This window comes from Pholis gunnellus (genome assembly GCF_910591455.1).
Source record: "Pholis gunnellus genome assembly, chromosome: 24".
In the NCBI taxonomy this organism is placed as follows: domain Eukaryota; kingdom Metazoa; phylum Chordata; class Actinopteri; order Perciformes; family Pholidae; genus Pholis; species Pholis gunnellus.
In genome coordinates, this window is record NC_136551.1 from 5,674,511 (window position 1) to 5,699,465 (window position 24,955).

The window sequence follows — 24,955 nt, forward strand, 5'->3', positions numbered from 1 at the left end:
TGGCAACCCGTCAGCTTCCTGGTGCTCTCTTCTCGCCCGCGTGTCTCTCTCATACAGAGTGGGAGCAGCAGCGTGGTGACTCGGGAGGCTCTCAACTTAGAGGGCGCACATTTTCTGAAAAAGTAACTGAGCTGCTGGCAAAATGCTCGTGTTATTTGAAACCGCCGCTGGATATGCAATATTCAAGGTATGTGTATATAAACACGTCCTTTGCTTCCTGTCACGTAGATAATTATGGATTTTGTACTCTTTAGCTATCCACGTTAGCTTAGGATAGCCTCGTGGCTAACTACCCGCACGCACGTTGCTTCATTTGTATGTAACGTTAGTGAGTAGAATGAAATAGTAATGTTTTTATTTACAGTCGGGCAACTGGCTTATTTAACGTTTCGCTTGTAACGTAACGAGTGTTTTTGCTAAAGTGTAAGCTAACGCAGCATGGCAGAGTAAAGGCCCTGTAACCACGTGTGCATGTTGAGGCTGAGTTAACTTAAAGGAATGTCTCTACTTCTCACAACAGTGTTCACATCCATGTTGTAAATGTAATACAACTCGTGGTATTAGTTGATCAACACCAACTTTTCAGGAGAAAGTAACTTTACCCATAAATCTACATTTTTTTTAAATGCGTGACAACTAACGGAGAGCTTCTGTTATATTTCAGGTCCTCGATGAATCCAAGCTGCAGGAGGTGGACAGCCTGTATAAGGAGTTTGAAACTCCTGAAAAGGCGAACCAAATGTAAGTGTATTAGATGCCATGCAATCAGAGTTGTCGCCATGTGATGCTGTGTAGCTCGTGTGAAACACATGTCTGAACTGTTTTCTTTTGTCCCTGCTAGTGTGAAGCTGAAGCACTTTGAGAAGTTTCAGGACACCACAGAGGCCTTAGCAGGTAACGACATATGTCTTTACGGAATAATACAGCACACCTGGGATCTGTGATGTGTTTTTGTGGTTCTGTGCATTTGTGTTTCTAATGCGATGTTCCTGACCTCTGCCTTTCAGCTGCCACTGCCCTTACCGAGGGAAAAATTGGCAAGAGTTTGAAGAAAGTGCTAAAGAAGGTTGTGGCCAAGGATGCTCACGAGCAGCTGGCCATCAGCGATGCTAAACTCGGCGGGGTCATTAAAGTAAGTATGCAAATTGATAGTATTTAGTGGCTACGCGTTGAAAGCATGAGTTCTGGGTCTTAAACGGCTGTGGTTTTCAGGAAAAGATGGACCTGAGCTGTGTCCACAACGCTGCCGTGTTCGAGCTGATGAGGTGCATCAGGAGTCAGATGGAGAGCCTCATCACCGGCCTCCCGCCCAAGGAGATCAGCGCCATGTCCCTGGGATTAGCTCACAGGTACGTGGCGCACGGAAGCGGCATCGCGTAAATGCGAGCGCTGTCGATGATTACACTTGCTGTCTGAAACCTCCTGTGGATTTTCCTCAGCATTCGTCACTACCGCTGAGGCAGCCATCTCTCCCCAAAGCACAGGAATATGAAAAGTAGTTTGCCGTGAGGAATAACTCATTCATTTCTCTTCTGTGTTCTCCAGTTTATCCCGCTACAAGCTGAAGTTCAGTCCAGACAAAGTGGACACTATGATTGTGCAGGCCATCTGTAAGTTGAATACAATATTCACCAATTACCCTTTGCCATTATCACATTTTGTTATGATTCTTCTTGCAGTTAGTAGATGATTTTATTAATGTAATGGCGGTTGTGTTTGAATATGTAGTCTGACTTTTTGTATTTGTCGTGGTCTCTTCAGCTCTTTTGGACGACCTGGATAAGGAGCTAAACAACTACATCATGCGCTGCAGAGAATGGTACGGCTGGCATTTCCCCGAGCTGGGAAAGGTAGTCACTGACAACTTGGTCTACTGCAAATCGGTCCGCAAAATAGGTATTAAAAAAAAAACTTTTGCACATACTTATACATACATATTACGTTTGGTGCGTCAGTGGCTGAGAGGCTTAGTTCCTAGTGGGAGCAAAGTGTCTTATCCATTATGCTTCCTAGATCAGCTGTAAGATACATGCATAAAGATCAATGACTGTATTTCTGAGTAACCAAACGTGTCTCTGTGCGTCTCTCAGGTGACCGCACCAACGTGGCCGGCTCCGATCTGTCCGACATCCTCCCCGAGGAAATCGAGGCCGAGGTCAAACTGGCGGCCGAGATCTCGATGGGAACAGAAGTGTCTGAGCAGGACATCGGCAACATACGGCACCTGTGCGATCAGGTTTGTCTCTTTCTTACTGTCGAACATTGGAGAGCTCAAGTGACAGTTGTGATGATGACGACATGTCGTCTTTGCCCTGAAACAAATCATGTGGGTTTTCAGTCACTACCTCATCTGAACAGTCACACATTACGGCTCCTGCTCTCAGCTACAGGACCGCTTTGACTCTGACCTGCTGACAGGTGTAATTCAAATCTTATCTCCTTTTTTCTCTGTAGGTGATTGACATCTCAGATTACCGCACTCAGCTGTACGACTACCTGAAGAACCGAATGACGGCCATCGCCCCCAACCTGACCGTGATGGTGGGAGAGCTGGTCGGAGCCCGTCTCATCTCGCATGCCGGTGAGTCACAGAGAGGAGACGGCGTGAAAACCAGCCGAGCGGTGATGATTATGACTTGATGTCGCTTTCCTGAAAAAGACTGATGCTTTTATGTCACTACCTCCTCTGAGCTCGTGCCCACAGGCCCAATGAGCAGGTACCGGTGAGAGCAACATGTTAACTTGTCTTTCCTGTTGCTGCAAGGTTCCCTTCTGAATCTGGCCAAGCATCCGGCCTCCACAGTGCAGATCCTCGGAGCAGAGAAGGCTCTGTTCAGAGCCCTGAAGACTCGCAAAGACACACCCAAGTACGGTCTCATCTACCATGCTTCCCTAGTGGGCCAGACCAGTGCCAAGAATAAGGGCAAGGTAAGTCCAGAAGAACATGACTGGACTCAGTAATGTTTGTCACAGTCTATTGGACAGACAATAAACATGGGCATTGTTTTTAAATATCTGTCCAGATCTCCAGAATGCTGGCAGCTAAAGCGGCCCTGGCTATTCGCTATGACGCCCTGGGAGAGGACACGAATGCCGAAATGGGAGTGGAGAACCGGGCCAAGCTGGAGGTCAGGCTGCGCCAGCTGGAGGAGAAAGGAGTAAGTAACACTACGAGAGAAAGATGTTTACCTTTTTGTGTCTCTGAAGTATCGCCCAGCCCTACGTGCTGGTTAAATTGGTCAATGTTTAGGACTCTATCTGCTCTGAGCTTTCTCTCTGCTGGTCATCTTATTTTCTCTCCATTTATTTTTCTTCTCAGATCCGAAGAATCAGCGGAACGGGCAAAGCAATGGCACAGGCAGATAAATACCAGCACAAGAGGTGAATACTCCAAAACCCCTTTCCAAAGATGATTTATTCCCACATGTAAATAAGAAAGGTGTTAAATACCCCCTTGTTCCTCCGCAGTGAGGTGAGAATGTACGATCCGTCCGGCGATTCTACTATTCCCTCCACCTCAAAGAAGAGGAAGTTCGAGGAGGTAGAGGAGGCTGAAGAGCCCGAAACACCGGTGGCCAAATCCAAAAAGGCCAAAAAGCAACCAGTCAAAGAAGGTGGGTAGAATGGAAACAAATGCCATCTAGTGGCGAAGTGCTCACAATGGAGATTATGAGGCTCACAATCTTTTTTTTTTCTGCATGTTTTGTAGAAGAAGAAGAAGCAGCAGCAGTAGAGGAGGAGACTCCCAAGAAAAAGAAGAAGAAAAAGAAGGACAAGAAAGAGGAGGAACCAGAGGAACCGGAGGAAGCCGAAGTGGAAGAAGTACCAGTCACAGAGGTACGGATCTCTTTAAACTTCATCTACAGACTGTTCATACGAGATTTCCAGTGTTTGTTTTTTAACATTTGTTGTACTCACTTCTGTTCTCTCTCCAGTCATCAAAAAAGAAGAAGAAGAAAAAGAAGATCAAAGAGGAGGAAGACGATGATGAGTGAAATAGTGGTGTATATTTTCTGTTTTTAGTTTTTATGTCAATTTAGTTTTGTGTCATACATTTATATCTAATAAGGGCAACGCTGTATTGAGTGCCGGTTTCTTGACGTCAAGTAAATAAGTGCACATTAAAGAAAATCAACAACTTTATGACTGAAGAAGGTGTGCTTTACAACCATCGTGGATCTCCAGTTATTAAATGAGTGAAAATGTAAATATTTCTTTTCCACAAAGTCCTGGTTTGAAAGTTTTTTTTCAGTTGATTTTTAACTGTAAACTCTGCATCAGACATGTATTAAATTCAGCAAGATTCCCCATTCTATTGTGACGAATCGTTTTATTGTCCAAGACTGAACGTCCTGGTGAGATAAACATCTTTGTGTTTAAGGTTTGCAATGCATCTCCATAGTCCTAAATGGTCATTGTTATAATTCATTAAAATTAAAGTGTGTGTGTGTGTGTGTGTATATATAGCATTCATGCCTAATCATGTGTGCTAGAAGCCCCATGAACAGAGCAGGGTGTTTGTATAATTTACGGTTCTTGGGGTTTTGAAAAATACATCGTTGAGGCTAATAACAATACAATGTATGTATTTGGACACACAACCATTCATTAGAATGTCATTTCACAGTTCTGTTATTTACAACAAATTCAGGTAAACATTTGTAGCACATAATAGGATAATTATATTTAAAATAAGGGGAAAAAAAGGAGCATATATATTAGCAGCTATAAAGCGTTTGTGAATGAAAAATGTAAAGAACTGAAGCTGTTGCCCAGCAATGGTTGAAATGGTCTATACTTTTTGTTAGATTGGTTGGAATTAAATTTATTGATTCATAAATATCACAAATTTGCCTCAGAGGGCTTTACAGTCTGTACACATACAGCATCCTCTGTCCCAGGACTCACATTGGTGCAAGAGAGGACAGAAGTGCAATAGATGTCATGTATAGAGAATGAGCATAACAGTTACAACACATTCAATGCATATGACAGAAATGATTCATATGAGAGCAGTAAGCCTAATAATTAAACTCTTAAATGTGAGTGTGTCTGCCTCCCGGACTGGAAGCTGGTTCCACAGAAGAGGAGCTTGATAACTGAAGGCTCTGGTTCCTGTTCTACTTTTTAAGACTCTAGAACAACAAGTAACCCTGAATTCAGGGAGCGTAGCTCTCTAGTGGGGTGATATTGTACTATAAGCTCCTTAAGATATGATGGTGCCTGACCAATTAGGGCTTTGTAGGTGAGAAGGATTTTACAGGGAGCCAGTGCAGAGAAGCTAATACAGGAGTAATGTGATCTGTTTTCTTAGTTATTGTTGGTACGTGTGCTGCAGCATTCTGAATCAATTGTAGATATTTAGGAGATTTATTTATTTAGCAGCCTGATAATAAGGAATTGCAGTAATCTAGTCTAGAAGTAACAAATGCATGAACTCATTTTTCTGCATCGCTTTGAGACAGGATGTACCTGATTTTTGCAATATTACGTAGATGAAAAAGGGCAGTCCTTAAAGTTTGTTTTATCTGGGAGTTAAAAGACAAATCCTGATCAAAGATAACTGAGATTCTTTACGGTGCTGCTGGATGCCAGGGCAATGCCATCTAGAGAAACTTTATGTCATATGTTTGTATTGAATATGACTGTTATTTTATTGTATTGCATATATTGTGCATTTTTCATATTTTTATTTTTACTCTGTTACTTCGTTTGCTGAAGTAGATTTAAAATCCTGTTACAAACAAATTTCCCCCTGGGGAAGAATTAAGTATATATCTATTTATCTATATCATTAGACAATCGGAGGTGTTCTGGGTCTAGTAGAATAACTTCTGTTTTGTCTGAGTTTAACATCAGGAAGTTGCAGGTCATCCAGGCTTGACGTTTATCAAACTGGTTGGTTTCGTCTGTCTTGATCGATAGATATAATTGGGTACCATCTCTACATAACAATGAGTGTTTACGGAGTGTTTTCTGATAATGTTGCACAATGGGAGCATATACGGTGAATTAGGATTGGTCGTTTACATACACATTTTAAGTACTGTTCCTATTTGAGATAAGTGCATTTGAGTATTTCAATTACATGCTAGTTAATATAATAATGATAAGAGCAATAAATAAATAAATAGATAATAGCAACACACTCACAGGGTCCATTATGCGTCACAGCATCACGTACATTTCGCTCATACCACTTTGGTTGTTGCTCAGGCATTGCTGGACGAGCGCAGATCCGAATCATCGATTGGCTGCATCGGGGCTCAACTGAAGCTCCTTGATTTCGTACCACATGGCAGAACTGCACGAGAGTCGGCTGTGTTATGAAGGCACAGATTAGCTACTTAGCCATACCTCAGATATCTATTGCTAGTGGCACGTTAGAGAAATATACAAGTTAACTAAACATGTCGCAGTTACAAGCGAGGTTCTTCACAGAGAACAAAAGGTGAGCACGTATTCCCTTTAACGAAAAGAAAGGACAGGAATGGCTAGCTAATGCTAACAATCCCGAGATATGATGCATGTGATACAGTAACTTGTATGACAAACGAATCTACTAAATGTAAAATGTCTGTGTGTATTTGATGGGTATAACCTGAGCACATACTTCTCTTTGCAGGTATGTTGTAGATGATGTCCCATTCTCCATCCCCGCTGCCTCTGAAGTGCAGGACCTTAGCAATGTCATCAACAAGCTGCTGGAGGCTAAAAATGGTAAAAAGCACACTTTACTTTGAACGTTAACATGTATGTTTGATTATTTCTGGCACTCTTTTAGTCGGCTTACTTATTTAACGTGATCTAAACCAAGTTTTCATTGCTGGGAAATCAATTTTTATGATTTATTACAATTTAGATCTGTGCAATTGATATTATATCTATCAACATGATGTTTCACTTGTATGCCTAGTTTTCTAAGATATAATATTATTCTTACGTATGATTAGATGAGGCGTAATTATATCAAACGGTTCACAAAAGCCCCAGTACTTCATTTAATTCAAGAAATATTCCCGTAATACATCTTGAATGCATTTGTTTCCACAGCGTCTCACAGCAAAGTGGATTTCGACTTCCTGGTCAGGGCTCAGTTCCTGCGAACGTCGCTGTCCACTCACATGGAGACGGAAGGCATATCTACGGTACGACCGGCCTCGCTGCTTAGACCTGAGTGGACATGTTTTCATAGTCTTCTTCGTATTAAAAGGAAGTAGAGATCGGCATAAGAGAGAAGAGTTTGGTGGGATTTAAGCCGAAAGTACAACTGGGCACTGAATTGTCTGTGAACGCATCATTTTGATATTCATGCTTCGGAGCGTCTGCCTGCGTTTCAGGAAGACGTGGTGGAGATCGAGTATGTGGAGCGGATCACAGCGCCAGAGCCCGAGGAGTGCATGATGCACGATGACTGGATTAGTGCCGTGGATGCAGACGCTGAATGGTAAGATGGCAGACGCCCCCACACTGTCGAGGGGTCATTACACTGGCAACACAAATTTGGTACATTTAGAAAAGAGAATGAAAATGAACCCCCAATCAGACAAATATTTGCAAGAAAAATGTCATAGTTCTTAAACATTTAGGATTCTCAGGACATCTATTTAACGGGTTCATACTAAAGTAGACGGATCACTTTCATAGTGATCTACAGAGCAAATGTGTAGTGATGTCTCTATTATTTTGTCCAGCATTTCTTCACTGATATTTCTTTCCATTTACACATTATATATCTGCAACAAGCCCACGTCCCAAACAAGAGCCAACAATGTGAATTATTTAGCTTATTCGTATATCTTTTTTTCTTTACAGGATCCTAACGGGGTCATATGACAAGACAGCCAGGATCTGGTCTTTGGAGGGCAAGGCGGTGATGACGGTGGCCGGACACGCGGACGTGGTGAAAGACGTGGCCTGGGTCAAAAGAGGTGAGGGGTGGACGGAGTGGCGGGCATATCTATCGCTCCGCTTGTGATAACGGCAGCCGTTCTTAAAAACATACGTGTGGGCGTTTCCGTGCAGACGGCCTGACCTCTCTGCTGCTGACGGCCTCTCTGGACCAGACCCTCCTGCTGTGGGAGTGGAACTCGGAGAGGAACAAGGTGAAAGCCAGACACTGCTGCCGGGGACACACGGGGAGCGTCGACACTGTTGCGACAGACCCCACCGGCTCCAAGGTAAAGAGGGATGGATAGAGGCACAATGACTAGGATTCGTACAACACAACCCCCCCCGCTGTCAGTTCAGTCTCTCAGTTAAAGCATGTGTGTTGCTCCCCATACAGTTCTGCAGTGGCTCCTGGGACAAAATGTTGAAGATTTGGTCAGCAGGTAGGTCGCCAGAGCAACTGATTGCATGTTAAGCTTTACGGAATGAAAAGCAAATCTCCCAACATGCTCCAACCTTTCCCCCCCCCATCAGTGCCCACGGACGAGGCAGACGAGGTCGAAGAGCCCGCCGACAGACCGAGGAAGAAACAGAAGACTCAACAGCTCGGCCTTACCAGGGTGAGTGGAGCTATATCGCTCTTCAGTCCGGCTAACCTGCTGGTGTAAAGATCGGTAGTTAACAAACTGAATGTGAAGGGGTATCAATAACAATGAGGCTCCCATTTCGTCTCGTGGACACAGACTCCACTGATGACGTTATCTGGACACAACGAGGCGGTGTCCTCTGTCCTGTGGTGCGACAGTGAGGAAGTTTGCAGTGCATCATGGGACCACACCATCCGCGTGTGGGACGTGGAGACGGGAGGAATGAAGACTACGCTGGTGAGAAAAACGCACTGACGAGCAGAAACATCGGCCGCATATGGTCACTGTGACAACATTTTGACGCCATTTATTTTGTCCTTTCTGCAGACGGGCAGCAAAGTGTTCAACTGTATTTCCTACTCGCCTCTGTGTCGACGGCTGGCCTCCGGCAGCACCGACCGACACATCAGACTGTGGGACCCGCGCACCAAAGGTACCGCTGTGCTCTGAACTGCAACAGATGAACACGCGAACCGTAGGTGTTTCTGCAGCGTCGTTTTATATCCGCTGTCTTTCCCCTCTTCTCCGCTCCAGACGGGTCGCTGGTGCTGCTGTCCCTGACCTCCCACACCGGCTGGGTCACCGCCGTGAAGTGGGCGCCGTCACACGAGCACCAGCTGGTCTCCGGCTCCCTGGACAACCTGGTCAAACTGTGGGACACCAGAAGGTCTGTGAAGCACGTGAATGCTTTGTAGAAGTCAGCAACTTATTAGGACTTAAAAGGGACAGTTCGTTTGACACGCGGAAAGAAGCAGATAGGAGCGTTGTACTACCGTGGAACTTATTTTAGACAATACCAGTTCAGATGTACACTCTGTTTAGAGTGTTTTCACTTCTTTTATCTTGCCGTCAGACATTCCTTTCCAACGGGGAACTTAAGCCATTATCTAGGCTCTCCTCAAAGCAACCAGACTCCATCAAGTTGCTGGAATAGGATCCAGAATGTGTCAGTATGAGTCGTTTAGTGTAGAGCAGGACATCCTGTTACGGCTGAGAGTAAACGGCTTCCTGTCTGGAAGAAGCTTCCTGTCTTTGTCAGAATAAAATACAGTCTATAAAATGCCTCTTCAGCCTACAACACTCAAATCTGTCTTTTGTTGATACTGCTTATTGGTATATGTCTGACGCGTATCTTTCATATCTCCCAGCTGTAAGGCTCCTCTGTATGACCTGGCGGCCCACGAGGACAAAGTGTTTTGTGTGGACTGGACAGAAAGCGGGGTAAGACACAAATCTAATCCCAAAGCAAAGAATATTCAGCAGTTGAATCCATGAAATCAATGTGTAACTTTCTCTCCTTTTTTTTTAATGTTTTCAGCTGATGCTGAGCGGAGGTGCAGATAACAAACTGTACACCTACAGATACTCGGCCTGTCCGACAGATGCCGGAGCATAAGCGGACCATAAGGACCGAATGATGGACATTATCAGTGTTGTGACCGGCGGACGAAAGCGGCAGCGACTTGGGAGTTTTGTACAGCGGCAAACGTTGCTTGCTTTCTTCTTCACCGTTATTTTTAGCCCCTCTTAAATTTTACACATATTTTCTTATGGATTGTCTTTGTCTCCCTGTGACCCAAGAAAACTATAAATTAATTTTGTCTCCTGAAATGTCTCTTCTGTTCATGTTTCATTCATTAACGCTCGATGGTGGATTTGTGAAAGGAAAAACAGTGATCAAATGAAAATGACCAGAAAATGTTCCACACATACAAACTATATTAAAGTACTGTATTAGATTGTTATTGGTTGTTTCTTTACCTCCAATTTAGCTTAACTATTGATGACGGAATTGCAACGTCAGTAAACACACCATTATATTGGGACATTATTCATGAAATATTGTTTATGTCTGATATATTTCACATGTTGCAGTTGTACGTTATCACCGTCCTTGTGTTTTTGGGTAGCAAAAGAAAACTTGTGGGAAACGACTCCTTTTTATTGTACTACAATATCGAAGTGAGCTGCTCTCATTGACTCCATAACACCTCACGGGCATCAACGTGTCTCCCATGCTTTCTTCTGATGTAGACAACTGCAAAAAACATTGAACTTGATGTACGAGAAATTCCAGTTCGTTGTTAGGTTGCAGCCTGTGAGTGAATGGCTCCTCTTTCAAAAGACGATCTTCGGTCTCTACCTGGCCAGCAGCGCCCCCTGGTGTCCAAACGGCGCCATAGCTACTCTGCATATCCTGTTCCTCTGACTCAGATTATGACGGCTCTGTAGGCAGAGGAGCCGAGCGGAGCCGCATATGGATGCTCGGGACTGCGGGACGAAACTAAAAGCGAGGTAAATGTGTGTTCACCTACTTCAACTAACCGAGCACAAACGAACAAGCGGCCATGTTGAATTGCCTCGTCACTTAGTTAGTTGCTCTCAGTGCTGTTTCTGCCATGATAGCGACAAGCTAACTGCTGCTAGCTCACGAGCGCCTTTTAACTGACGTTCCTTTTTCTCGACTACCGTTAGGTTTACTTCTTTTAGACCTTTTTGTCAAGTCAAGTGTCTACAGTGTAGTTGAATTTCACAAAGGCGTTGTGTATCTTTCTTTCCGTGTCGTCAGGGCAGCTTTTTCCTGTAACCGAACACCTGCTCGACAGCTGGCTCTCTATTCAGGTGTCCGATCTCTGCTCCCAGAACCGCATTAGATTAGCTTCTTAGCCTTTAGCGCCGATGAGCTGTTGTCCAGCCACAGATCACCCTCCACGATAACCGCCTATAACTCCATTATAGTCCAGTGGGGGAACAGCTGTCGGCTCTGTTTCCTGTGCCTGTGTGTAGCCCAGTCAGTCCTTTCATTGTTTCCTGCATTTCTATTAGTCTGCCACTTTGAGTCAGTTTCACACCAGATCTTATCTGCATTATTCAACCAAGTACATACGCCTGATGTGTCTTCCTGTGTGAGGAAACAACAGGAAACCTTCAGCCTTTGACATCAGCTCCAAAATACTTCCTGATGCGTTCATCCTATTTTAACCCCCCCTCCCCTGTATTTCTTTTTGTTTTCAGAACAGAAAAAAGAGGCTGATATCCAACGATGGACGGGTATGTAGTAAAATGACATAACTCCAGTAAATAGCATTCATGTTACTATGTTGTAAAACGCAGCTGACTGAAGCCGTCTGGGCCCCAGGTTTGTGGGGGACTTGCTCGGCGAGGACAGCTCGGTCATGGCCCGCATGCAGAAGAAGTTCTGGAAGACCAAGCAGGTCCTCATCAAAGCCACGGGCAAGAAGGAGGACGAGTACGTGGTGGCGTCAGACGCCGACCTGGACGCCAAGCTCGAGGTAGGAGACGACAGATTGACTAGACTACACTGAGTACGCTATCGGGTACCCTCGAAGCACGATCAGGCCTCGTCTGTCGCCTTCCTGCTCTCATTGTCCCTCCACCCATACCCAGTGAGACGGGAGACAAAGTCAGACGAAGAGGTGTTAAAAGACACATTTTGGACATTTACACAGTCAATTCAGAGCAGGGTTTTCTTTGGAGCCGATCCGCCCTGTCGCTTTCCTCCACCTCCATCAGATTCCTCATTTAGAAAAGCAGAACTGTGCCTCCGTTTATCTCCTTGTGCCTCTTGTTTTTTCCCCCCTGTGACTCAGACACAGCCGTTAGATAAACATGATCCCGCTGAATGTGTTGGTTCATGTCCAGAATAAACAGTCAAAGAGGTGTGTTGTGAAGGAGCAGTGCCCTGTACACGGCTAAGGATCTGACGGTGAAAGGCGTTTGGCCACTGCTGAGGCAGACGGGCTGTTTATTCTGCAGTTAATCAGTAACCGCGCAAGTCTCCTCCTCCCTCTGCTCTCTCACAGTCTTGAGTGTGCGCTCTACTCTTCTTGATACGTTTCCACTGAATAACAAAGCCAGGGCTCCACACAAACTGGCAACCGTACATCCGCTTTTTATCCGTTTATTTTACTCAACCCGCGCCGTGTTGACATGTCTCAGCGTGGCTGTTAATGCTCTCCACTCACAACACAAACACACACACACACATACGTTGTGCTAAGTGAGGGAGAAGCATCACGCTGCAAAACACCGTCCCGACAGAAGAGACGTGAAGTGGACACGTGGCAGGCGATCTGCGTGTAAAGATGGAGCTGGTCTGTGTGGCGTATCCTAACCCGGCCCGTTTTTGTCTCTGCAGTTCTTCCGCTCGGTTCAGTTAACGTGCACGGAGCTGCTGAAGGTGATCGAGAAGTACCAGCACCGGATCACACGTGAGTCCAAACTAGACCTTCTACATGACCCCCTCATCACTGAATACCATAGAGGGGCTGTTTGTTTCAGACGTTATAAGCCCGCCCACTGTTTAGCGGTCCAATCAAATGCAAAGAATTCGATTTTGTATGAGATATTTAACCGTCGTCAGTAGACGTGTGTTTGTACCATCATAATCCACTGCTCCAAATGAGATTCAAACAGAGATACGAGTGTGCTCACCACCACAGTTATGGTATGAGGAAGTCCACACCGTCGTTGACTTTCCTTCTTGAAGCCACCGTGTCCTCTGTGGACACGTGGGACCTAAACTTTGAGCCGCGTTCCCCAGGTTTGTCTCAGGAGGAGAACGAGCTCGGCCTGTTCCTGCGCTTCCAGGCCGCACACGATCGCACAAAGGCTGGCAACATGATGGACGCCACCAGCAAGGCCCTGTGCACCTCCGCCAAGCAGAGGTCAACGAAGCCGGCGCGTACAATGCATTCTAAACTACCGTAAAGTGAGATCGTTTTGCTGAACTTCGGAAATTCTTATTTTCTCCTCCGTAGGATGGCACTCTGCCCGCCGCTGCACCGCTTGCAACAGGAAGTGGAGACGTTCCGGCGGCGCGCCATCGCCGACACGCTGCTGACAGTCAGCCGCATGGAGAAGGCCCGCACCGAGTACAGAGGGGCTCTGCTCTGGATGAAAGATGTCTCCCAAGTACTGGACCCGGACACCTACAAGCAGCTGGAAAAGTTCCGCAAGGTGGGAGGACGCCTGTTTGTCGAACCCTCTCGCGATGATGTAAAGCACGCGTGCGTGTTTGTCACCCTCTTGTCTGTCTCGCCTCTCCGTCGTCAGGTCCAAGCCCAGGTCCGAGGGACGAAGAGCCAGTTCGAGAAGCTGAAGAACGACGTGTGTCAGAAGGTGGACATGCTGGGAGCGAGCCGCTGCAACATGCTCTCCCACTCCCTCTGCACCTACCAGGTATGTGTGTGTGTGTGCCTCAACAGTTCACTGACTCTATTCAAGTGTCTTCATCCGTCTACCTTTTATTCAATGCATGTCTTTTTCCAGACCACTCTGCTGCAGTTCTGGGAGAAGACGGCCCACGCCATGTCGGCGATCCAAGAGGCCTTCCGGGGACACGTGCCGTACCAGTTCACCACGCTCAAGGTACTTCAGGTTTCAGAGACGCTGGCGGGCAGCGGCCGAAGTGTCTCTACATCACATTTGACCGCTTTCTTCCCTCGCACAGGAACTGCGAGACCCTCTGGAGGAAATAACCGACGCGCAGAAACGAGAGGATAAGAAGGAGAGGGCTCTGCAGAGCCACACGGACAGGTGAGAGGACACACACACACACACACACACACACCCGTCCTAACAACACACACTCATGTTTTCATGCTATCCTGTCCTGCCCCGTCATCACACTGTTGCCAGGCATTTTTTTCTTCCTTTCTCTATAATTTCCCCTCGCCGTCTGCTCTTTTCTTTGTATTCTTGCACACAATCACCTCAGCTATGTCTTCATCAGTCACGATGTCATGCCCATGTTCTGTCACATGTAAGTGGAGCGGCTCTGTACGTGTGATGATGGGTAGTGATCCACGCGGTAGTTGAGGCTACTTGGAGCGGTACACCTGCAGTGAGACTGCAGCTCCAAATCTAATGGAGGCCACTGCATTGCTAAAAATAGCAGCGCCTCGTCTCGCCAGCTAGATAAGGCACTTTCACATTTTTTTTTCTCCCCCTCCTCCCCTCCTCCCTCCCTTCCTCAGTCTGGTGTCCTTGGATGACGACAACATGCCATCAGGAAGTGCCTCTGGAGCAGGTATGTGCTGCCCCCTGTAGGCAGGAAGACATTTTATAGACAATAATAAATCCTGTGTAATGAAAATAATGGTATGTTGTAGTTATGCCATGTCATTATCTGTGTTTAGCCATTTGTATGCAATATAAATAAACCTCCGAACAACAAAAGTACAACAGTGATACTGTAATGTAAGAAGCTGCTTTTGAGTGTTTTTCATGTGCCCTCCTTTCCAGACCCCGCCCTCATCAGTGATGGACAGAGCCAAACCAGTGATGGTGGTAAGTGTGTGTGTGTGTGTGTGTGTGTGTAAACGGTACAGATGTGTACGTTGGGACTGTTGTCGCTGACTTTGGGCCGGATGCCTGTTGGCTTTACGACTCTTTATGACCTCAGCGCGCCAAAACACGAGCGCACCTGCTGTCGACCTGTACGACCTCAGCGGACCGCCGGATGACGACCTGATGCTCATGGCCTGTGACCTGCCTCCTCCTCCTCAGGGTGGAGACTCACATGAGCCCTGGGGCTTTGGAGGCCTCCAGCCCAGCCTGTCACAGCTGCCTGCCTCCGGTAAACCGGCCCGCTGTCTCTCTGTTTCTCCTACCGCCTGCAGATTCTGACTCACCTTGGCTTGGTTGTGGCACAGTTTCACCGCTCCTGGGATTTTTCTGTCTCTGCTCCCTTTTGCACTTTGGATTCAGATTCAGTCCTGCTGTCTGAAAGCAAGAGGCTTTGTTTCCTTCACTTGTCATTTAGGAAAACAAACGTCTTCTTCACTCCTGAGACTCACTACTTTAACATTCTGGGCTGACCATTAACTGATGATTTACTGGGACGTTAGGGCAGCTGTGTTGACATCTCATCTGCTAAAAGGAACAACATCAAAAGTATTTTAGGAATATTTCTCATCGGTTTCAGGTCTGGGACCGGAGGAGGAGGAGGAGGATGGCGAGCGGGGCGACATGGCCTTCCTCAAAGACCTCCTCAGCCCGGGCCCGGGGGCCGCCGACGAGTTCAGCAGAGAGTGGCAGGACGCCTTCGGGCTGTTCGACTCTCCCAGCGTTCCTCCACCGAGCACGGGGCCAGCAGAGAGCGGGCCGGCGCCGCGTCCGCCCTCCGGCCCCCCCAGCCCCACGGGCTTCCTGCCCTCCCAGCTGCTGGACCACAGCATGAGCTCCACAGGTCAGCCACACTGCTGCTCTGCTGGAGGGACGAGCTCGCCGCGGCACCGACCCATCGCTCTCATCACTCTTTCTTTGTCTCCTAGGCTGGTCGACCCCGCCTATGTTCCAGGCTCCGCCCCTGCAGCCTCCTCCCGGGCAGAGCCAATCAGCTCAGCCGGCCCCAAGTGCAGCAGCTAACGGTTCGCTCTCCCTCAATCTGGGTTCTTGTCTTGTTTTAGTAAAAACCTTCGTGTACATTAGTCCCGGAATATTATATCCTGAGTGTTCATTTCATTAAAAACAAATGAAATTACCTGCTGAGATAATTAACGTCTTTTATACATACTCACAGACACAGTTCCAATCAATCTAATTACCATGAAACCAGTTGCTAAACTTAAACTTTCTTCTGTTGACAGCTGCTCCAGGTGGATCCAAAGACATGTCCGCCTGGTTCAACCTGTTCGCAGACCTGGACCCCCTCTCAAACCCCGACGCCATTGGACGTTCCCCGGACGAGCTCCTCAACGCCTAGAGCTCTGTATATATATACGTGTGTGTGTAGGATTTCTCTCACAGGATCTGGATGTCAGAAACCAAGTAAAAGACCACACGTTAACAGTGAAACACACACACAGAGACATTGATGCACACACACACATGTTACCAGGACATATGTGTACATATCCACACTTGCAAATCCATATTTTGTGTTACACTGGAAGGTGAAGCGCTGTGAGTGGGTGAACGCTCTCCTGCAGCTTCGTCAATGACTGCTAACACTACACGGACTCTCAAGCAAACCTCATGCAGGGAGACGGTTTGGGTTGCAGGTTTATTTAGTTTTTCTTTCCGTTTTGTTTGGGTGTGTGTCTGTTTGCCGTGTGCACACATCACAGGGCACCCAGGATGTAAAGAAAGAGTCTCCATTTACTGCTCACTGTTGTTTAAACATGGTAGCACATGATTGTCACGTATGAATGAAGAGCGTGCGCTATAAATATATTGTACATTGACACTGATGCAGACCCCTTCACAAACTCTGGATCTTGAAGACTCCACCGGTCTGATAAGTAATGTGACGCTTTATTGATCTCCCTCAGGAGAGTCTCTGTTTTCTGGTGAGCCGTCTGGTCTCCGGATCAGAATCATGGCGTCATTTTCAAAGCCTGACCTGGAGTCAGATTGCAGGCACAGTGGACATTCACACTGTCCAAGCTCCGCGGCTTTTGTGACACCGACAGCGTCTTTATTGTTCATTCGTCCCAGATTCTACTGTCTCTGAATGAAGTGTGGGTAAAAATACTTAATCAGTCCAATCCGCTCAGATTCCACAATCCCAAGCCAAGAAAAATGTGTGACGGTTGAAACATTTACTTTGTAGTTTTAAAGTAGGACACAGACTTGACTCGTTTTGGGTTGGGTGGGTTATTTAAGTCCTATAAATGTGCAAATAACGGCACCTAAGCTGCATCAAACTGTATTTATTTTCTGATTATATAACCGTTTGTTTTTTGAGAAACTAAAGTAACGCTAAAATAACAAGTAAAATACTGTATTTTTTAACTCGTGTATTTTCAGAATTCACGGATGGATTTATGAAATCTATTGTTTTATGGGAAAAGAATCAACACTGGAGAACTGTTATGTCATGGAATGGAATTCATTTGTACATTTAAAGGAAAAGACGACCAACACTTTATGAATGTTTCCAAAGTGACCAGCTGCAAAATGAAGATGCAGTCGGGTGTCTAAAATATTATTATGGAAAATATACCTACGTTGTTGAGATGTGAATATCACGTCCACATGCACCGAGACCAAATCCTCAGTTTCAGTCGTGTGCCTGTATACATCTCACTCAAGGGAGTAAAGGTGATCGCAGTGCATCATGGGAAGAAAAACAACTCTGAAAAACACTTTTTTATACATATTGTGATCTGCTTTTCTGGGGGAAATAGACCCCTACTACACTAACTGTTTCTTTTGTTTTTAATGTGACACGAGGTCATGTATTGTACTGTTTACTCTTGATTTACACACTTCAACAAACAAAAAAAAGAATGTATTTCTCAAGTCAATCACAAATGCTTTATTTAATTCAACTATGCCTTTTTATTTCACTCGAGGGGTTTAACAGATGAAAACGTGGCAGTTCTGTTTCCAATAAACTGGACAAGCAAACAAGGAATCATTGTGTTGAGTTCCAGAAATGCTGTTTATCCACTTTGAGAAAGAAAACAAGTTGAAATAAATCTGTTCCACGTGTGTGAATCTGCTCTTTTAATAAGCTACTTTTTATTATTGTAAACAGACGTCTTCGCTCGTGGGTGTGATTGTTTCACCAGCACGTGGATATCTCATTTTGGAACAGAACTCCCCATCTCTTCACTTGTTGCGTTTGAGAAACGCCAAAATCAGGTCACCGAATAAATAAATAAATGACATCCACACTTCTCTCTACTCTGCTACAGGTTTCCATCACTTCCCGTCGCGTGAGAGGCTACACGGTTAGCAGCTGTTGGTTCGCTCCCTTCGTAGTAGACTTGTTGGTGTGCGCTGAGAAGTTAGTACATCTTTTGTTTGTGTGTGCGTGTGACCTAGCCACTACAACCTGAGATGGACGATGTAATCTATTCTTGGTTAAAATTCGCTGGCGACCCAAAATTACACTCCCGATAAATAAATACATTATTCACAATAATGAGACGTGTAGTAATTCACAGTACTCAGCGGAGAAGAAGCAGGAGGGGAAGGGGGGGGTAATATGGTACAATTGTTGACTCATTCCGATACATATCTTTGTCAGTCGATGATACAAACACAATGAGCCTCGTTATTTACACAGCCAGTACATTCCTATCCCACCGTAGCAGGCACAGTCGAGTAGTGATGACGTTTACAGGAGGAAGGGGGCGGGCGGAGCAAGGAGAGGGGGGCGGGGCACGGAGATGCCGGAGACCAACATCACTTTTAGTTGTGTACCCACGTGGTCTTCGGTGTATTTGGGTTCACCGACCTCTCCGTGCTCAGCCCCCCCCCCCTCCCCAGTCGGGACACATTTCACGAGACTAGCCGAGCAAGACAGAAGAAGAAGAAGAAGAAGAAGAAGAAGAAGAAAAAAAAAAAATCAGCATTACGGTGGCCGCGAGGGAAAGAAAAGGAGAGCGAGAGCGGGAAAATAAATAAATAAGGAGGAACAGAAGGGGGGGTTGGTCGTGATGGAAGGAGGGGGGCAAGTGGACACAGGTGGAACACGCGCTGCACACGTCATAGCCCTGGCCCGCGTTTCCCACCGATACACACACCGGCCGGCAGGGGGCGGGAAAACCAGCTCGCTGTTACCAGTACCTGTACCAGCACAATGGCTGATAAAACGTCTGGATTTAGGTCTAAATATTGGGTTGTTTCTGCGGACCACCCCACTTGGCCGCCTTTCTGCATGTATCTATGGCCGTCGTAGCGCCGACATCACGCGCGTCGTGCTAGAGAGACGCACGTGACCCGAGCGCTGCGGTCTGAAATATCAGGCACATTTATTTTTTCCAACTCCTCCTTTGTTCGCGACCGTTCAAGTTTTGCTACGTTACATCTGGCAGCACCAATAAATTAGCCTCCAAGGAAACCAGCGGCCCCCATTTTTTTTTCTTTGTTTCAAATAATGGAAGGCATATTTTACATATCAAGAGAAATAACTACAGATAGAAAAAGAGATATGTCCGTGGAAAGGCGCCATGGTATAATACGATGAAATAAAAGAGTCTGTCCTTTTTTTCGCCCCTTTTCTCCTCCCCCGAAAAAACAGGAACATAACCAGCACTGAAGGTAGAAGAAAGCGATGAAATGTCAGCCGCTGCAGGACTCTCAGGCCGTGGTCGTCTGAGAAGGAGAGGCAGTGGGAAGCGCTTCAACAAGAGGAGGACATCAGAGAGAGCTTAGCTGGCATGCTGAAGGCTTTTTTTAAATTTATTTTTAATTTTTTGGAGCAGAGGGGTTGTTTCTTATTAAATGTTTTCTGATTTCGTAGAGGGGGCGGGGTTTCTTTTTGACTTTAAAGCCCTCGTGGGCCGTCAGAAGCTCTCGGGCTCCTCCAGGAGGCAGGGCTGGGTGGACAGAGGCACGAGGGCCGGGGACAGGCTCCGGAGGCCCACCGCGGAGCGGAAGCTCAGGTCCGGGGCGGGCAGCAAGGGCTTGAGGATGCTGACGAGGCAGAAGGCGGAGCCGCTGTTGGGGATGAAGTTGACCTTGTTGCGGTCGGGGCACAGGAAGGGCGGGAGCGCCTGCAGGGGTTTGGGCCTGGAAGCACACGTGCAGGGACACATTTAGCCCCCACAACAACAAGCGTAACGATGCAAGTGGTTACAAGAAAAAGTGTGTTGAAGATCTTCTACTCACATGGTCTCCTCAGACACTTTCACCTTCTCGCAGCCCTCTGGAGGCTCCCTCTTGAACATGTAGCTGTTGTTGGGTCTGGGGGAGGCGGCGTACTTGGGCAGCGGGGAGCAGGGGCCCAGCTCTGAGGACAGGGGAGAGAAGGGGGGGGTGGGGGGTCAGAGGTCACGGTGAGCAAACAGAAAACGCTCGAAGAGACTTTGGCAGGGCACGTGTACTGTGTGTGTGTGTGTGTTAGTCACCTTTGTCCTCATAGGGGCTGCCTCCACCCGTGTCGTTCAGGACGGTGAGGTAGGAGGGCGAGATGGAGTCGGGGCGGCTACTGCTGTTGCTGTGGTTACCACTCAGGCCTCCCCCCGAGGGGGTCTGCGTGTCGATGCTGCGGGTGCTGCTGCTGCGCTGCGGGGGGACCGGTGGGGGCGCGCGGTGCCCATCTGGGACATCCTGTGGCTGTCACACACACACACAAATGAGGTCACAATAACAACGTAGCACCGGGGGTCTTAAACCCCGGACAGTGGTCGTTAAAAACGTTTTTATATTTCTCTCAGAACTCACCACGATGGTCTCGTCCTTCTCAGGCGTGTCCCGGATGATGATGCGCTCGATCTCCTGGTTGAGGCCCTCCACGCTGTTGCGGAAACGAGGGGCCGATGACTTGGAGATGGGGATGGGTATCAGGATGGTCTTGGGCATCGGCGACTGCAAAAGACACACAAAGACCCGAACAGTTCAGATGGATTCTGCAGGTAAATGCAGTGAAAAACATGAAACACGTGCTTCATAAATCTGTCTTATTGCTCCGCACAAAGGATAAAAAACAGCTGCACTTTAATACCAACATAGGTATCCATAAATCATAGATACATGACAAATTACAGCTCCATAACTTAAGTTTGACGAGCAATAATCAAAATCTTCGAATAATGCAAATGGCTCTTCATCTATTAAAAAGCTGCTGCTAGCTGCTGGCCCTTTGTATCAGTTAATGAGCTTTTGTCAAAGCTATTGTGAGAAAAAACAAAAAGTTGCACGATAACTCCAGCCGGTCGCCCTCTCTCTTTGTCTCACAAGGAGGCCCAGAAAGCAGGACAGCTGCACTCCGGCAGACTCCACGGGGAGCACATGACCACCGTCACCGACACGGCTACATGACAGGAGTGTGTGTGTGTGTGTGTGTGTGTGAGCCACGTGGTCTCTCTCAAGCACGCTGTCTCTATTGATTACCTGCGACTGGATGATGGTGTGGCTGCCATTGAACGGGGACTTGCGGTCTTTATCCCTCCGATGGCGGCTGCTGCGTTTGCTGCGCTGGAGCTGCTGACGCAATTTGGCAATCTGGAAAGCGAAGGTTTTAACAGACAGACATATAGATGTAAACAGACAAGTGTAGAGGGAGTCGTAACTGCCGCACGATGCTCAGAAAAAGGCAAACTACAAGTTTGTGTATTTGGGCTGTAGATTCAGGAAAGAGACTGACCTCCTTGAGCTGGTCGGTGCTCCCACAGGAGGCCGAGCGTTTGTGAGAGCCCCTCCTCCTCTCATCTGCCCAGGCCCTGGGGGTCTGACACACACACAACATACAGTATGGTAAGAGCTAAAAAAAAGCATTGTAAAGACATTCATTAGTGCTCCTTTTCATCTAGCGCCATCATCAGGGGAAGATCTTCATGTGTCCAATATTTTGGTTTATCAACAAATACCTGTACTCGTATTTAGTGCTTATTGGAGTTGTTAGAATGCTAACACGCTAAATGCTAACCTGCTAAACATCAGGATGTTAGCATTGCACTGGTGAGCATGTTAGCATGCTAATGTTAGCATTCAGTTGAAAGCACCCTGTGCCTGATTAGCAAATGCTAGCATGCTAACACACAAACATGCATTATATGTTATTTGTCTGAATTCAACCTGTGCATATAAAGAAGACTCATGCACCACACACACACACACACACACACACACACACACACACACACACACACACACACACACACACACACACACACACACACACACACACACACACACAGCACTCACCTGCGTCGCTTTGTCCCTCATGTAGGGAGATTGCAGGTGCTGGCTGTCGTCCTGAGGCCGGGGACCTGTCAGGTGAGAGCCAGCGAGCGCGCCCTGCGAGGGCCACAGCTGGACGCGGTGGCGGGAGACCGAGAGGAGAATGAGGAGCGGTGGGGGCGCTCAGCGGGGGACGCCGGAGGACGCGGGGGAGAACCGCGGGAAGATGTGGGACGTTAAGGCCACGGGTGCCGTCTGAAAGACAGAGAGAGAGAGATAGAGAGAGGAGGCAAGTCAGGTCTGCCGTGTTGATGTAAACAAGTTATTTGTCAACACATGTTAAACACATCAACAAATCATCAACACACAGCTGGCCTGCGGGATTAGCTCGTGGCTCTCTGTCTAGGTTTGTGTGTGTGTGCATTCGTGTCTCTGAGTGAGTGTGTGTGTGTGTGTGTGTTGCCAGATTGATGTTAATCTGTTCCGTGCTGGGCAGAGCAGATATGCCCCCTCCTCTCTGAGTCTCACACAACCCCCTGGTTAATGCCATTAAAACAGCTTAAAGCAGGGGGAGGGAGGCACTGAGGGGGGCAGGTGCTGGCTTCTGCCCAACTGACCCGGATTCAGAGCTGCAGGAACATGTTTTAGGGTGCACGTGTCCACTGACACCCATGGGCCCTTGCGGGGCATCAGCGAATTTTAAATCCTTATTTCAGATTTGCATTGAAAAACAAACATGTATAAATACATCCATACCCGTAAAAACCCGCATGTCAGCTAAGATTAGCCATATAAGCTACTGCTCATACCAGACCGAGTGAGGCTGTAGCAGCAAAACTCCTGATTGTATTGAACAGAATCTACTCTAATTCAATGCAAAGCACCCTGCAGCATAGAGAGTGCATTTATCTATTTGTGGAGCATGGGTGCTACCACTGAACATCGACATAATCCTGATAACAAACACGCTGCACATGCAGCATGTAGCCACACGCACAAACACACAGCAGCATCGACTGGCCCAGGAGCTAAATTTGGCAGAGGTGGGGGGGGCCTTGACCAGCACACATCGCTGTTGCTAGGGAACGGGGCCGACTGATCTTCATTGACACTCATTCATTGTGTGTGTATGTGTGTGTGTGTGTGTGTAAGTAAACAGGGCATCAGAGGTCTATAGCAGCAAAATGCTCAGCCGTCTTTATTTGAGCTGCTGTTCCTGCACTCCTCTGCAATGTCCTGAAGGCTGACAGCAGCAGCAGCACTGGTATTAGTAGTACTGTGTTACCTGGTAGTGTTTCAGGTTTGTGGGGGTCCCTTTAAAACCAGATAAGCTCATAACACCAGACAGACCTTTATTGATCTGCCAAGAGCAAAAGTGGGGCAGTCAACTTGCACAGAAAGTAGGGATGTACATCTACTATTCTCACCATTAATCGTATAAAAGTCCAAATTGATGCCCTTCAAATTGCTTATTTTGTTCAACCGTGAGTTTGTCCAACAAAAATAGCCAATTAACTATGATACTATTCACAATACATCATAGTCGACTGAGAAAACCAGCAAATATCTACTTAAAGAAGTCAGAAGCGGTGGATTTTTTTTGTAGTTGCTTTTGCTCAACAAATTAAAACAGTGGTTTAATTTCCTGTTGATCGACGAATCAATAATTGATTCAGCTATAGTTTACACAACTGCCTTAACTGTGCAATTCTTTTAAATGTCACAATAAATATCAAATATCACAATACTTTTATTTTGAAAGATTGCTCCCTGAATAGCAAATCCACATGCAATCACGTACACATAATAAAATACTATTTTGTTTACTGGGAGACTGGCACCCCCCCCCCCCCCCCCTTCGCTCCCCACCCCCCCTCCCCCCGCATGATATAATCACCATCATCAAAACATACTCCATGCTAGTCCAGACCTAAACTCCACATACCAGCAGAGCATCGTCCATGTTGAGATTTAAATATGCGCGTGAGGAGAAACCCCGCTCACCTGCAGAAACGTGATGGAGCCTCGCTGCATGCAGAGGGGCATGGAGGCAGCACCCCGGCTCCCTGTTGATGTCCGCCGCTACTCGAAGGCGTCAAAGACGCGGTGGGAACCGTCGGTGCAGGCTACAAGTGAGGGAAAGGCCTCTTCGATATAAACACGCGGACATAGAAAAAGATACTAAACACGTCTTTCGTGGAGACGGTAGTGATACAGGAGGTGTCAAAATGGGCGTTGCTGTGTTTCGCACCCTGCCTCCTCCTCGTCGTCGCGGATGGATGTTTTTCTCCCCTCGGCTGATGCGGCACGACGGCTGGAGCGGCCACCGAAACGCTTCCCGGTCGAGGAAGAAATGAAAGAATAGAAAAGAAAAGAGGAAAGTGCGCTGTGTCCCGAGGATGTCGGGAAAACAACAAAATTACAAGAAGGACAGAAAATGCAGAAGGGGATAGAAAGAAGAAGGCGGTGATGCTGGGCTAGCCTCGGTTGACACGACGGGAGAGGTACCAGTGTAAAGCGCGGGGGAATGAACGCGGACACTTCCGGTCGTTGTTTTCAAAGTAAAAGCCTTTTAAAATGTATTCCAAAGGAGTTCACAGGTGTACCGTGAGTTTAATGGTTTGTGCTAACTTACTTGCAATGCACTTTATCAACTGGCATTAGTCCATGTCCTGCTGTATTTTATGACTTTAAAGCCCTATCTTAATGTCAGACCGCCATCATTCAGTGTTGTGTTTACCTGTTGTATGGTTTTTAATTAATGTGTTTAACTCAATTACCACACAAACAAATCAGACAAATCGAGTGGGAGGGAA

At 46.9% G+C, this 24,955-nt stretch overlaps 4 protein-coding genes across 6 annotated transcripts; 3 read left to right on the plus strand and 1 right to left on the minus strand.

The window, feature by feature from the left end:
• Positions 1-57: 57 nt before the first annotated feature.
• On the plus strand, positions 58-4,310 carry nop58 (NOP58 ribonucleoprotein homolog (yeast)). 2 transcript variants are annotated; one of them, XM_079186042.1, is made up of 15 exons: positions 58-187; positions 665-741; positions 842-894; positions 1,008-1,132; positions 1,213-1,349; positions 1,546-1,610; positions 1,762-1,896; positions 2,091-2,236; positions 2,455-2,581; positions 2,765-2,928; positions 3,024-3,158; positions 3,320-3,381; positions 3,469-3,614; positions 3,710-3,837; positions 3,936-4,310. In XM_079186042.1, the coding sequence occupies exons 1-15, from the start codon at positions 143-145 to the stop codon at positions 3,993-3,995; spliced, it is 1,605 nt and encodes a 534-aa protein (XP_079042168.1). In that variant the 5' UTR covers positions 58-142; the 3' UTR covers positions 3,996-4,310. The 2 variants fall into 2 exon arrangements, with proteins under 2 accessions (XP_079042168.1, XP_079042169.1); XM_079186043.1 differs by having other exon boundaries at positions 3,713-3,837.
• Positions 4,311-6,301: 1,991 nt separating this feature from the next.
• wdr12 (WD repeat domain 12) lies at positions 6,302-10,238 on the plus strand. Its single transcript, XM_079186026.1, has 13 exons — positions 6,302-6,451; positions 6,626-6,720; positions 7,054-7,148; positions 7,341-7,447; positions 7,816-7,931; positions 8,026-8,180; positions 8,288-8,333; positions 8,425-8,510; positions 8,634-8,774; positions 8,865-8,970; positions 9,072-9,204; positions 9,686-9,758; positions 9,856-10,238. Exons 1-13 carry the CDS (start codon positions 6,411-6,413, stop codon positions 9,931-9,933), a joined length of 1,272 nt encoding a protein of 423 aa, XP_079042152.1. The 5' UTR covers positions 6,302-6,410; the 3' UTR covers positions 9,934-10,238.
• A 504-nt stretch (positions 10,239-10,742) lies between these two features.
• ical1 (islet cell autoantigen 1-like) lies at positions 10,743-17,999 on the plus strand. Of its 2 annotated transcripts, none has more exons than XM_079185869.1 (15): positions 10,743-10,832; positions 11,553-11,588; positions 11,677-11,830; positions 12,697-12,769; positions 13,102-13,225; positions 13,319-13,517; positions 13,614-13,739; positions 13,830-13,928; positions 14,011-14,096; positions 14,537-14,589; positions 14,805-14,849; positions 14,965-15,138; positions 15,487-15,750; positions 15,836-15,931; positions 16,151-17,999. In XM_079185869.1, exons 2-15 carry the CDS (start codon positions 11,581-11,583, stop codon positions 16,264-16,266), a joined length of 1,617 nt encoding a protein of 538 aa, XP_079041995.1. In that variant the 5' UTR covers positions 10,743-10,832; positions 11,553-11,580; the 3' UTR covers positions 16,267-17,999. The 2 variants fall into 2 exon arrangements, with proteins under 2 accessions (XP_079041995.1, XP_079041996.1); XM_079185870.1 differs by having other exon boundaries at positions 10,773-10,838; positions 11,558-11,588.
• A 1,802-nt stretch (positions 18,000-19,801) lies between these two features.
• On the minus strand, positions 19,802-24,102 carry fam117ba (family with sequence similarity 117 member Ba; the record flags this gene model as incomplete). Its single annotated transcript, XM_079185618.1, has 8 exons — positions 19,802-20,027; positions 20,127-20,247; positions 20,366-20,573; positions 20,682-20,825; positions 21,351-21,461; positions 21,604-21,687; positions 22,164-22,271; positions 24,085-24,102. The coding sequence occupies 8 exons, from the start codon at positions 24,100-24,102 to the stop codon at positions 19,802-19,804; spliced, it is 1,020 nt and encodes a 339-aa protein (XP_079041744.1).
• Between the last annotated feature and the right edge of the window lie 853 nt (positions 24,103-24,955).

Excerpts from the sequence above, each read along its gene's own strand:
- nop58 (XM_079186042.1), top strand. The coding sequence starts at position 143 with ATGCTCGTGTTATTTGAAACCGCCGCTGGATATGCAATATTCAAG. Across the intron at positions 1,133-1,212 it reads AACTCGGCGGGGTCATTAAA|GAAAAGATGGACCTGAGCTG; the intron begins GTAAGTATGCAA and ends TGTGGTTTTCAG. Across the intron at positions 2,237-2,454 it reads TACGGCACCTGTGCGATCAG|GTGATTGACATCTCAGATTA; the intron begins GTTTGTCTCTTT and ends TTTTCTCTGTAG.
- wdr12 (XM_079186026.1), top strand. The coding sequence starts at position 6,411 with ATGTCGCAGTTACAAGCGAGGTTCTTCACAGAGAACAAAAG. Across the intron at positions 8,511-8,633 it reads AACAGCTCGGCCTTACCAGG|ACTCCACTGATGACGTTATC; the intron begins GTGAGTGGAGCT and ends TCGTGGACACAG. Across the intron at positions 9,759-9,855 it reads TGGACTGGACAGAAAGCGGG|CTGATGCTGAGCGGAGGTGC; the intron begins GTAAGACACAAA and ends TAATGTTTTCAG.
- ical1 (XM_079185869.1), top strand. Across the intron at positions 12,770-13,101 it reads GTACCAGCACCGGATCACAC|GTTTGTCTCAGGAGGAGAAC; the intron begins GTGAGTCCAAAC and ends CGCGTTCCCCAG. Across the intron at positions 13,929-14,010 it reads ACCAGTTCACCACGCTCAAG|GAACTGCGAGACCCTCTGGA; the intron begins GTACTTCAGGTT and ends TCCCTCGCACAG.